The following is a 13,653-nucleotide window of genomic DNA, read 5'->3' as shown; positions in this document are numbered from 1 at the left end:
ATCATGATATAAAATTAGCCAACAATAGTGCTTTCATCATAATGCATGTTGATGACTTGTTCAAGTTCTGTCCTGCAAATTTGACAGCGACAAGCAAACGACCGCTGCAACCTCAATACAATGTAGCGTTTTGCTAGCGGCTAAGTTGCCTCCAGAATAGAGATGAGTACCATTTACATTTAAACCAATACGGTACCATTTCCCTGGGAATCGATACCGATCGTATGAAAATCGTATGTAAGACCTTTTATGAGACGGTAGGTAAATTTGAGAAATTTTAAGCAAGGCCTTAAATTCAAAACTTTTTAAGACTGTTTAAGACCCCGTGAATACACTGTGTAAGCTAAAATATTTCAAACTGCTCTGGTATTTGCCATTTGGAATTAACTGATTGTCATATACACAACACACGGATTACCTGTTTCAACTGAAGGCAGGTGTTTACGGGTGCATTTTCTATGACACACTTTGGCCTTGTTTACACTGCAGGTCTATTCCGATTTTTTTTGCCCATATACGACCTGTATCGGATTTGCAATTCCAAATTTTTCATATCCGACCCAGGCCTCTTTCGTATGTGGATATAAATCGAATATATGCGATGCGTCCTCAATGTGAACGCTCCCACAATAAGGTTGCATTCATCTGACCAGAACGTCATCAAAAAGCAATAAGCGTCAAAATAGACGGTTACAAAAGAAAACAGAAAACAGGTGAAAATAATATGTTTAAGGATCTCACATGAACGTTTTACCAATTCTGTCTCCGACTGCTCGCCCACGAACACGCTCTTCAAGCAGACATTGAAGCAAAATATCCCGTATAACTGCCAGGGCCAAAATTCCTGCCCTCTTCCTTCTTAATGTTCTACGTGCAACAATTCGATTCAGAAAATGTTGACTATGATTGCACAAAATCATTGAAATTGCCACAAATGCGCCAGTGCTGACAACGTGGAAGCCATGTTTACCTCAGTAAACACTGCGTGCGACATCATGTCCGCATGCGGGTCAGAGTGCATACTAGGGGTGTGGGAAAAAATCGATTCGAATTTGAATCGCGATTCTCACGTTGTGCGATTCAGAATCGATTCTCATTTTTTAAAAATCGATTTTTTATTTATTTATTTTTATTTTTTATTAATCAATCCAACAAAACAATACACAGCAATACCATAACAATGCAATCCAATTCCAAAACCAAACCCGATCCAGCAACACTCAGAACTGCAATAAACAGAGCAATTGAGAGGAGACACACACGACACAGAACAAACCAAAAGTAGTGAAACAAAAATGAATATTATCAACAACAGTATCAATATTAGTTACAATTTCAACATAGCAGTGATTAAAAATCCCTCATTGACATTATCATTAGACATTTATAAAAATAAAAATAAATGAACAATAGTGTCACAGTGGCTTACACTTGCATCGCATCTCATAAGCTTGACAACACACTGTGTCCAATATTTTCACAAAGATAAAATAAGTCATATTTTTGGTTCATTCAATAGTTGAAACAAATTTACATTATTGCAATCAGTTGATAAAACATTGTCCTTTACAATTATAAAAGCTTTTTACAAAAATCTACTACTCTGCTTGCATGTCAGCAGACTGGGGTAGATCCTGCTGAAATCCTATGTATTGAATGAATAGAGAATTTTTTTATAATCGTGAAAAAAAATTGTTTTTTGAATCGAGAATCGTGTGGAATTGGAAAAAAAAAATCGATTTTGAATCGAATTGTGACCCCAAGAATCGATATTGAATCGAATCGTGGGACACCCAAAGATTCACAGCCCTAGTGCATACACATTAGAAATCACAATTTTTTCATAATGTGAACGGCCACTAAAAAGATAGGATTTGACAAAAAAAATCCGAATTGGATATCCGACCCTGCAGTATGAACGTAGCCTTTGTTAGTGGACAGATCGATGAATCGGGAATGAAAACTTAAAATACTATTCTGATTAAAATAAAGTTAAACTTATTTTTGTAGGAATACGTTTAAACATCTTTGAATAATGGAAGGCATTTGGAGTGGATAAAATAATGCTGCAAATACTGTATGTGCTGATATCTTTCCTTTTAAAGAAATGCATCTTTATGACTCACGGCGTCTTTGCTGGTGGACTTCATGATCTCACTGAGGCCGATACAGACACCCTGCCTCTCATCACTCTTGTCGGAGCGCAAGCCTTCTTCAAGGATGGGAATGATTTCAGGGAGTATCTTCTCCCCCAACTTTCTCACCAGATCACCCAGCGTCCGGGCAGCGATCTGAAATCACACACAAAATTGTGTCAAAATAAAAGCATGTTCACATTGCAAAACAGGTACTGTAGGGACTAAGCACAACAAAAAATACACAGACGATAATTTAGAGGTGAAAAAGATAACATACCGTTCTCTTGTCAGGGCAGGTGGAGGCCAAAAAGCTCAGCAGTAGGGTGAAGAGGGTTGGGAGGATTTCTCGAAGGGTTCGGGGGGTGTTGGACACCACTATCTTCCACACATGAAGGGACGCCTGCCTAACCACCAACTGGGTGTCTGAACGGCCCATATAGAGTCCAGAAAGGACACGGTTACGCCGCTCACCACCTAGAGCTGAAATGATAGCCTAAGAAGGGGATAATTAAAGTGAGACACTGCCCAACACATGAAACATTTACAGTAAAAAGATGTTTTTTAAAGTATAATATTATAAGATCCCAATTTGTTCACCAATGGCACCGAACAGCTATAATGCAGAGGACTTCGGGGGTTTTCAAAATCTAAAATGTTGTCTAAAATCATCTAGCGATCTGTGTTCCCATCTGGTGAATTTACAGTGTGACTAAAGTTTTAATTGCTTTTTTTTGGCCCATTTTGCTACATCTCACGCTTGGCCGCAGGGGAGACCTGCATCAATCACCCTTTGGAAACTGGTTTAAATAATCTGTGGTCCTCTACATATCTAAAAGACACTACTGAGATTTCATCTTAAAATATATTACCAAGGTGAATTAACTTAAATAAATACATGTTCTTACTTTATTCGATTGAGCAGTTCCAAAGTTGTCATCCTCAGATGCGGTTTCTGTGGTCATTTTTCCTGTTACTCCAGAAATATGGAACAGCAGATCTCCAAGCAGCTGGACTGAGCTGAACCTGCAATGCAACAGACGGATGCAAACACAGTTTTTAAACCCATTGCAACGCCACATCTACTTACTACTGGGAGTAAGTCAAAGTCTGACCTGATTCTCCAGAGGTCATCAAACAGCCCCTGCTCTAGTTCAGGAAGTAGGAGTGCAATGGCAGTTTCTGCATACATGCTAACAATGCACTGGCCAGCTCGCAGAGCAGTGTCTCTCACATACTCATTTTCATCAGCCAAAGCCTGGTGGATCAGACAAGCATTGATTATGCAAATACAACAAATAGATTAAAATTAATCTAAGTCAAAAAAACAAATTAAAAATTATCATAGAAGGACAATTATCTCTGCAGCAAACCACCAATCAGGCCCATATGGCATTAATAGTGGCCAGACAGAAGCCATTTCATGGTAAAAAGTTTGCCAAAATGCACCTGAAATACTCAGACCATGATAAACAAAATTCCCTAGTCTGATAAGATAAGGATTGAACTCTTTGACGTGAATGCTAGGCATCATGTTTGAAAGAAACTAGGCCCCGTTGATCAGCAGGCCATCTCTACAGTGAAGCATGGTGGTGGCAGAATCATGTTTTGGGGATGTTTTTCAATGGCAAGAACTGTGAGACTAGCCCGGATGGAGGGAAAGATGACTGCCGCAATGTACAGAGACATCCTGGATGAAAACCAACGCTTTCCATCACACATATACATATATACTATATATATATATATACATATAAGTACATATGCATATACCTATATACATATATATAACCATATACATATGTACAAATACACACTTATATATATATATGTACACATTCACACATATATACATATGTACACATACACACATACATATCAGTGTTTCCCATAAACTGCCAAGATAACTGTGGCGGTGGGGGCGTGGCTATGGGCGTGGTCACCATGACATCATCGAGTAATTTGCATAATTTACTACAATGATATGATTTTCTCTAAAAAGGCTAAAAAAATGTGTACTTACTAATTAATAATAACAGTTTTGTTTTAAACGTCCATCCATCCATCCATTTTACAATATAATTACAACACTTTATGTACATATTTATATACAGTTTTGAACATTAAGTTATTCACTGAAATATATTTATTAATTGTGGTTCTTACAAAAAATATATCTTATAAAATATAAAAGCTAAAATGTCTCTTAAAGCTCTGCCCCTTTAATTAGTGTATACTAAATAATTTAACTTTAGCCTACTACTACAACCATATTACTTACCAGCAACATAAAGTGAAACAGAGGCAGAGGTGTCCTGCCACAGTCAGTAACAAATAAACAGAAAACAGTAGTGGTCAAATACAAATAAGGCAACAAGAGAAGTATCCTACACTTCTCTTTTGTAAAGTAAATCTGAACAGCCTATATGGGCATCTACATCAACTATATGATTTGCCTGAGAAGCTGGACAGGACAAAAAAAAAAATATATATATATATATATATTTACATTTTTTAATTTTTTTTAATTTGTGGCGGGCGTAATTCTTTCGTGGCGGGCCGCCACAAATAAATGAATGTGTGGGAAACACTGCATATGTACACATACACATGTATACATACAATATGTACACGTACACACATATACATATGTACACATACACACATGTACACTCATACACATTTACACATATATACAAATGTACACATATACACATTTATACAAATGTACACATATATACAAATGTACACATATACACATATATACGCATACACATTTACACATACATACATACATATGCATTTTATTTTTATTTTTTTCCGGCTGCACTGTAACTATTGTCTAGTTACACAGCATTGAAACATGAATACGTGACTTCCTGTTTAGTGCTAAGTAAGATCAAAATTAAGGCATTACAGTATTTGCCTGGATTGGACAACAGAAAAACAACAAAATGCCTCCAATTATATATTTTTTAGATTGTTAGCCACTGGATTGTCATTGTGGTTGGTACATTCAACAACTTGAGCAAAGAAGACATTACCTTGAGGATACATGGGATGATGGGTCCGACATAAGGAGTAAATTTGTCTCCAAACGTAAGGGGCAGGTAGATGAACATCATGATGTAGCCATCTCTGACATGGGAGGCTATATCCACCTTGCAAGCAGTTTGCACCACATCTGGCATCAGTTTATCTAGCTTCTCCACACCAAGCCCAGCCATCACCTCAGCCAGTCCTGAACACACCAAAAATAACATTTAATCTGTATGTGTAATTTAAATTTGTATACAAAAAAACAAGAGCAAACAATGACTATGAATGATGTAAGTGACCTTGGGCTGCGCCAGAGCGATCTACTGAGCTCTGCTCAGAGGCCAGCGTCTCCATGAGCCACGGCAGCAGGTCATCAAAGCAGGAGTCACCCATTCCCTTCACCATGGCGCCCAGTGCTTTGGCTGACACTGTGCGTACCTGGAGAGTAACAGCTATAGTATCAGCTCTACAAACTACTGCAATTAAACTTGTCAGTCAGGAAACCCACCTCAGGCACTGGATCCAATAGAGAAGCCTTCAGTCCAGGAATGACACTAGGTAGGTATGGCGACAAATCCTATTGCAAAACATAACATCAGTTTCTATTTCGGGAATATGGAGCATAAGCCTAATGATACATTACATTTAATATTATGGTTGTTCTGCACTGACAGTACCTTCTGGTCAGTAAGGGAGTACATGTTGCCAATGATCTGAGCAGCCATCTTACGAGTGTCAGTGGAACGATCCTGGAAGGCTCGCTGGACAATGGGCATAATCAGGGCAAGGGAAGGAGCATCGATGAAGTGTACAAATTTAGTGTCCAAAAGGGTTTGAAGACATGTCTGGGTCCGTCTGGATGGCTCAGTTAGAGCATCTAGCAGGACGGGTGTTATAGCTTTGGAAGAATAGTGACATAAAAATAGGAATTAGGTATATCATTACATACTGAAACAGTCACACACACAACAATTTCCATACAACTGGTAACCTATTTCTTGCAACCAGGCAGTACCATATTTTTCGGACTATAACACGCAGTTTTTTTCATAGTTTGGTGCGACTTATTCTCAGGAGTACGGATGTCCGATAATGGCTTTATGGCAATATCCGATATTGTCCAACTCTTTAATTACCGATACTGATATCAACTGATACATACAGTCGTGGAATTAACACATTGTTATGCCTAATTTGGACAACCAGCTATGGTGAAGATAAGGTCCTTTTTTTAAAAATTAATAAAATAAAATAAGATAAATAAATTAAAAACATTTTCTTGAATAAAAAAGAAAGTAAAACAATATAAAAACAGTTATGTATAAACTAGTAATTAATGAAAATGAGTAAAATTAACTGTTAAAGGTTAGTACTATTAGTGGACCAGCAGCACGCACAATCATGTGTGCTTACGGACTGTATTGATGATACATTTGATTTGATTTTTATTAAGGATCCCCATTAGCTGGTTGCCTCAACAACCCACTAGTCTTCCTGGGGTCCACAATTCAATACAATTACAAATAAAAGCATATAATTATAACTACACAATACAGAAAAAAAAATAAAAATAAAAGCATCAAAAAAAAAAAAAAAAGAGATATATATTGATATATAATGTAGGAACCAGAATATTAATAACAGAAAGAAACAACCCTTTTGTGTGAATGAGTGTGAATGAGTGTAAGTGGGGGAGGGAGTTTTTTTTGGGTTAGTGCACTAATTGTAAGTGTATCTTGTGTTTTTTATGTTGATTTAATAAAAAAATAAAAAATAAAATAAAAATAAAAACCATACTGATAATTTCCGATATTACATTTTAAAGCCTTTATCAACATCTCTACTCAGGAGCGACTTATGTGTGAAATTATTAACACATTACCGTAAAATATCAAATAATATTATTTAGCTCATTCACGTAAGAGACTAGACGTATAAGATTTTATGGGATTTAGCGATTAGGAGTGACAGATTGTTTGGTGAACGTATAGCATGTTCTATATGTTATAGTTATTTGAATGACTCTTACCATAATATGTTACGTTAACATACCAGGCACGTTCTCAGTTGGTTATTTATGCGTCATAGAACGTACACTTATTCAGCCTGTTGTTCACTATTCTTTATTTATTTTAAATTGTCTTTCAAGTGTCTATTCTTGGTGTTGGCTTTTATCAAATAAATTCCCCCAAAAATGCGACTTACACTCCAGTGCGACTTATATGTTTTTTTCCTTCTTTATTATGCGTTTTCGGACGGTGCGACTTATACTCCGAAAAATACGGTAATTATGGACTTACTAAGCATAACTAAGCATAACTAAACTTATGGATAAGCTTTAGATTAATTTTGTAGTGCAAAACTAACAAATCAAATAGGGAACCTTAGCTGTTGAGTCGATGACGGGTTTCCTCGTGTGCGGGTACTAAGCACGTACAAACTTGATAGCACATGGAAAGCTGATCTACTAAATGTGTGCATAGTGGATTGCGTCTGTTAAGTGAGCAGAATAAGGTGTGCAATCCATTTTGCGTCTCAATTTCTCTAGTAGGCAGAACATATGCTGGTAAGCAAAATGCCCACAATACTGGGAGTAGAAGAGGAGATTTATGAACACATCACCGTTTAGCGAGCACAATTTAGAGTTGTATTTAGCACTTATGAAAAGTACGTGCAAACTGACAGAGTTACACACACATGACTGCAGAATCGATGCTCACGCTGTGCTTGCATTTTTTTTGCGTCTTGAGCACAGTAAGTAAAGGCTCTCTCCCAGGAACGCATCTGCAGCGCACAAAAGTGGGTTTCATTGTGGATGCACCAGACTGCTTCTAAAATGCCCATAAAAAGTAGTTCATGTGTGCTGCTTGTTTGATATCAAAACACTACTAAAATCATGATAACATGAATGTACAGCAAATGATCGAGTGTCTCATGGTGAAAGCTGCGTGGTACACACAAAAACCTCATTTAAGTAAGGCGGTCTGCACAAGTTATGAACAGCACGTGCAATCTTAGTAGATCCCATGCAACACGCCCACATAACAGTACAATTTTATAGATTGCACATGCTGTTTAGCACGTGGTATTTGGATCTTGGTAAATCAGGCCTTAAGTTGATTGTATCTTGTTTGGGCAGAATTAAAACCTTAAGTTTAGCATGTTTGGCTTTATTTAATTTTAAATTATTATTAACAAATTATTAATTAAAAAGGCCTTTTGTGATAAAGTCCAAAATAAAGGGCTACTCTGAAGATGGTGTGACTATTTTAGAACAAAGTTGCACTTTAAATTCTACACACACTTCAAAATGAGAAATCGTTTTTATACAGACACTGATTACAATTCTCACCTAGAATTTCAGGGTTACGGATGACAGAGCCAATTTGTCTTAGAGCCTGCTGACCAGCCTTCTGCACCTTCACATGGGAGTCGGTCAACACCTCTGTCAGCTTGGGAACAATGCTAGGGAGACAGGAAGATAACTGCTTGGGTGCACAGAAGGCCATGGCACCCAGTAACTCCACAGAGCCTAGGAAAGCAGAGTTACAAGATTTGATTATTCACCTGAAAATAAATCTGCAGTTTAAATGTTTGAATACAAAATGTATAACATGACAGCTTCCACTCAGAGATAAATGGTAAATGGGTTATACTTGTATAGCACTTTTCTACCTTCACAATGCGCTTTGACACTATTTCCACATTCACCCATTCACACACTGATGGCGGGAGCTGCCATGCAAAGCCCTAAACACGACCCACTAGGATGGCGGAAGTTGGGAACTGAACCAGGAATTCTCAAGTTACTGGCACGGCCGCTCTACCAACCAAGCCATAATCACATGTTTGGGTTTTCCATCCTTTCAATACATTAACGGCTGTGTGTTGTCACTGCAAACCTGCTTTAGTACGCCATGATTCCTCTTCCAGAGCCACCAGCAGAGAAGGGAGGACGAGTTTCACACCGTGTGCACTCAAGTTCCTCATCACTGCCTTGGCACAATCATCAGCAGCCTGGTGTAGGATAAAGGACATGTTGCAAACATTCACACAACTTCTATTTCAGATCACAACAGTGACCTGGATGGAGTCTTATTTTAGTGTGGGGGTGAAAATCTAACACGTGATCGTCTTGCTCACCTCTCTGACATACTGATTTCCGTCTCCAAAGCAAAGGAGAAGATGTGGTAGTACATGGACAACATAAGGCTCAAAGAGCTTTCCCAACATGTTGCACAGCATCTCAAAAGCAAAGAGGGATCCTGAAAATACAAATATCATTATTTCAATTCTGAATATATATTAGGGCTGCAACTAACGATTAATTTGATAATAGATTAATCTGTCGATTATTACTTCGATTAATCGATTAATAATCGGATAAAAGAGACAAACTACATTTCTATCCTTTCCAGTATTTGATTGAAAAAAAACAGCATACTGGCACCATACTTATTTTGATTATTGTTTCTCAGCTGTTTGTACATGTTGCAGTTTATAAATAAAGGTTTATTAAAAAAATAAAATAAAATAAATAAAAATAATAAATAAATAAAATTTAAAAAAAGCCTCTGCGCATGCGCATAGCATAGATCCAACGAATCGATGACTAAATTAATCGGCAACTATTTTTTATAATCGATTTTAATCGATTTAATCGATTAGTTGTTGCAGCCCTAATATATATATATATATATATATATATATATATATATATATATACCGTATTTCCTTGAATTGGCGCAGGGAATATAGTATTCGCACGTCTAGAATTACTGCCGGGTCAAACTCGTTTCTCAAAATAATTAACGCATGCTTGGCCTTATCGCCGGTTTATTATTGAAGCTGGATCAAATTCGTTTCGCAAAATATTAATTTTATTATCGCATGTCTATAATTTTCGCCGGGTCAAACTCGTTTCGCAAAATATTTAGCATATGGCTAGAACTTCCACCGGGTCAAATACGTTACGTCACGAGTGACGCATCTGTCCTCATTTTCAAAATGGAGGAAGCTGCTTTCAGTAGTTTACAATCGCACAAAGGAAAAAAGATAAAGAGCTTTTCAGTAGGATTTAAGGTCCAAGCTATTGAATACCGGTACAGTATGCTAAAGAGAACAGTAAGCAGCTATGTTTTATTAATATACCGTAGCTGCGTGTGTGAAATACTGTATAAGTCATTAAATGACTCCCGCCTCCTGGTGGTAGAGGGCGCTGCCGCGCTAGTGATCCTTCTTGCGACTTCCGGTACTGCAGAAGAAGTGAACACACGCAGCAAGAGATTTTTTTTCTTCCTTTAACATGGAAGATTACATACCGGTATCTAAAATAAAACAGTTTTCTAAACTGGACTTTCAATCGAAGCAGGAGGTAATAATTAAAGGAATATCTCCATCGAAACAGAGACTTTTAAAACTGAAGAAAGAAAATAAGGAAGACTTCTATAAACAAGTTATCGATGCTTTTGGTCAGAAGGAGCTGCAAATGGACTCCATTTATAAGTACAGGTAAGACCATAATAACGTTTTTTTTAATTAAATGTGCTTTTCATGATGGTATGCTTACATCACACTCAAAGCGCACGCCTAAATTTTATGGATTCCTTTTGGTAAACGCCGGAGTGAGAAGAGGTTTTAAAATAATTACCGCATGCACGGCCATCCCGCCGGTTTCCGGTAAACGCAGGAGTGACAGGAGGTTTTAAAGGCCTACTGAAATGAATTTTTTTTATTTAAACGGGGATAGCAGATCTATTCTATGTGTCATACTTGATCATTTCGCGATATTGCCATATTTTTGCTGAAAGGATTTAGTATAGAACAACGACGATAAAGATTGCAACTTTTGGTATCTGATAAAAAAAAGGCTTGCACCTACCGGAAGTAGCGTGACGTAGTCAGTTGAACATATACGCAAAGTTCCCTATTGTTTACAATGATGGCCGCATGAAGTGAGAGAGATTCGGACCGAGAAAGCGACAATTTCCCCATTAATTTGAGCGAGGATGAAAGATTTGTGGATGAGTAAAGTGCAAGTGAAGGACTAGTGGGGAGTTGAAGCTATTCAGATAGGGAAGATGCTGTGAGAGCCGGGGGTGACCTGATATTCAGCTGGGAATGACTACAACAGTAAATAAACACAAGACATATATATACTCTATTAGCCACAACACAACCAGGCTTATATTTAATATGCCACAAATTAATCCTGCATAAAAACACCTGCGTGTTTGTTATGCTAGCTCCTAGCTCCTCTGCTAGCTCCTAGCTCCATAGAACACACCAATACAATTCAAACACCTGATCAACACACACAATCACTCAGCCCAAAAGACCGTTTACCTAACCCAAGGTTCATAAAGCTTATATATTTTTAAAAAGTTACGTACGTGACGCGCACATACGGTCATGTTATCGAATGTTTAGCAGCCAAGGCTGCATACTCACGGTACCTGATATTCAGCTGGGAATGACTACAACAGTAAATAAACACAAGACATATATATACTCTATTAGCCACAACACAACCAGGCTTATATTTAATATGCCACAAATTAATCCTGCATAATAACACCTGCGTGTTTGTTATGCTAGCTCCTAGCTCCTCTGCTAGCTCCTAGCTCCATAGAACACGCCAATACAATTCAAACACCCGATCAACACACACAATCACTCAGCCCAAAAGACCGTTCACCTAACCCAAGGTTCATAAAGCTTATATATTTTTAAAAAGTTACGTACGTGACGCGCACGTACGGTACGGTACGTGTTATGCTAGCTCCTAGCTCCTCTGCTAGCTCCTAGCTCCATAGAACACGCCAATACAATTCAAACACATGATCAACACACACAATCACTCAGCCCAAAAGACCGTTCACCTAACCCAAGGTTCATAAAGCTTATATATTTAAAAAAAAGTTACGTACATACGCAAAAAAAAGCCAAAGCTGCATACTCACAGTAGCACGTCTGCGTCTTTGTCATCCAAATCAAAGTAATCCTGGTAAGAGTCTGTGTTGTCCCAGTTCTCTACAGGCGTCTGTGTATCCAAATCAAAAGTCCTCCTGGTTAGAGTCTCTGTTATCCGAGTTCTTCCATCTTGACTGCATCTTTCGGGAATGTAAACAAAGAAGCGCCGGCTGTGTACTGTTGTGGCTGACTACGTTCGAAAAATACGTCCATTTCGCACCGACAACTTTCTTCTTTGCTTGCTCGGCTTCCTTCTCCATAATGCAATGAACATGATTGAAACAGATTCACGAACACAGATGTCCAGAATACTGTGGAATTATGAAATGAAAACAGAGCTTTTTCGTATCGGCTTCAATGTGGAAGGCATACCCGTGTTCGTCGGGCTACGTCACACGCATACGTCATCCTCAGAGGCGTTTCGAACCGGAAGTTTAGCGGCAAATTTAAAATGTCACTTTATAAGTTAACCCGGCCGTATTGGCATGTGTTATAATGTTAAGATTTCATCATTGATATATAAACTATCAGACTGCGTGGTCGGTAGTAGTGGGTTTCAGTAGGCCTTTAAATTAATTAACGCCCCTGCGGCTATTCAAGGAAATACGGTATATATATATATATATATATATATATATATATATATTTGGCGAGTATTTATACCCCTGTAAATTGTCTATTAGTCTAATTGGACACATTTGGAAACTTAACATAAAACCATGTGTTGCTCTTCATTGTGCAGCTGGTCATGCTGGGGCACACCCAAATTAAAAGCCCTCACAGGCTTGTAACATAAAAAAAAGTACACAAAGAATGTACAGAAGAATTTGTACTACTTTTCCTGTTTTCCTTTTTCATGCGTCATTGTCAATTATGCAAATTGGACAATGACGTCATCTACACACCCAACGCTAGAGAGATTGTAGTCCAGTTAGCAACACTGCAAGACACAACAAAATTAACATAGCAGCTCTATTAATAACATATGAAAACAGAATACTGGTAATGTCGGTTCAAAAGTCCTTTATGATTATGCATTTTCCTTGTGTCTCTGAACAATGTCACAAGTAAATGCGTAGGCAATGGCTAGTTTCGTTTTTCGATTTTAGTTATGTCCCCGTGAGTCAGCCAGTTTGAAGGACGTCAACATAAACGGGTTCCACTGCCCAATGCATCACAAGGATTTCTCTACCTCCTAGATGCCTTTGCTGAACTTGCAGTGTTCTTTGGGACCCCTCGAACCCTAACCATAGTCTTTTACAGCTTCTCCTCTCTAGAAGGCCCTTCAGGCGCCTTCATACCAGAATCACCAGGTTTAGGAACAGCCCCTTCCCCAAACGGTTTACCTACCAAACTCTGTCCCCCACTAAACCTCTATGTCCCCATATCATCGCTACCTCTCACTCCCCATCTTTCCCAATGACACTGACTGTTCTTATCCAATCCCTTCATCAATCTGCACTTTATTCAAATCATTATGTATTGATAGACAATATTGCAGATCCTC

At 38.1% G+C, this 13,653-nt stretch overlaps 1 protein-coding gene across 1 annotated transcript in view; it reads right to left on the bottom strand.

Annotated features, from left to right (window-relative positions):
• gcn1 (GCN1 activator of EIF2AK4) overlaps positions 1–13,653 on the bottom strand; it is a 59,955-nt gene that overhangs the window by 20,433 nt on the left and 25,869 nt on the right. The window contains exons 34-44 of the mRNA XM_062051530.1: positions 9,318–9,439; positions 9,077–9,191; positions 8,527–8,706; positions 5,852–6,072; positions 5,683–5,751; positions 5,474–5,612; positions 5,180–5,376; positions 3,251–3,393; positions 3,044–3,161; positions 2,416–2,631; positions 2,127–2,291 (exon numbers count right to left, since the gene is read on the bottom strand). Coding sequence (XP_061907514.1) covers positions 2,127–2,291; positions 2,416–2,631; positions 3,044–3,161; positions 3,251–3,393; positions 5,180–5,376; positions 5,474–5,612; positions 5,683–5,751; positions 5,852–6,072; positions 8,527–8,706; positions 9,077–9,191; positions 9,318–9,439 — 1,685 coding nt within the window. The remainder of the gene's footprint in view (positions 1–2,126; positions 2,292–2,415; positions 2,632–3,043; positions 3,162–3,250; positions 3,394–5,179; positions 5,377–5,473; positions 5,613–5,682; positions 5,752–5,851; positions 6,073–8,526; positions 8,707–9,076; positions 9,192–9,317; positions 9,440–13,653) is intronic.

This window comes from Entelurus aequoreus, linkage group LG06 (assembly GCF_033978785.1).
Source record: "Entelurus aequoreus isolate RoL-2023_Sb linkage group LG06, RoL_Eaeq_v1.1, whole genome shotgun sequence".
Classification (NCBI taxonomy): domain Eukaryota; kingdom Metazoa; phylum Chordata; class Actinopteri; order Syngnathiformes; family Syngnathidae; genus Entelurus; species Entelurus aequoreus.
This window is presented reverse-complemented; position numbering and strand designations above follow the sequence as displayed.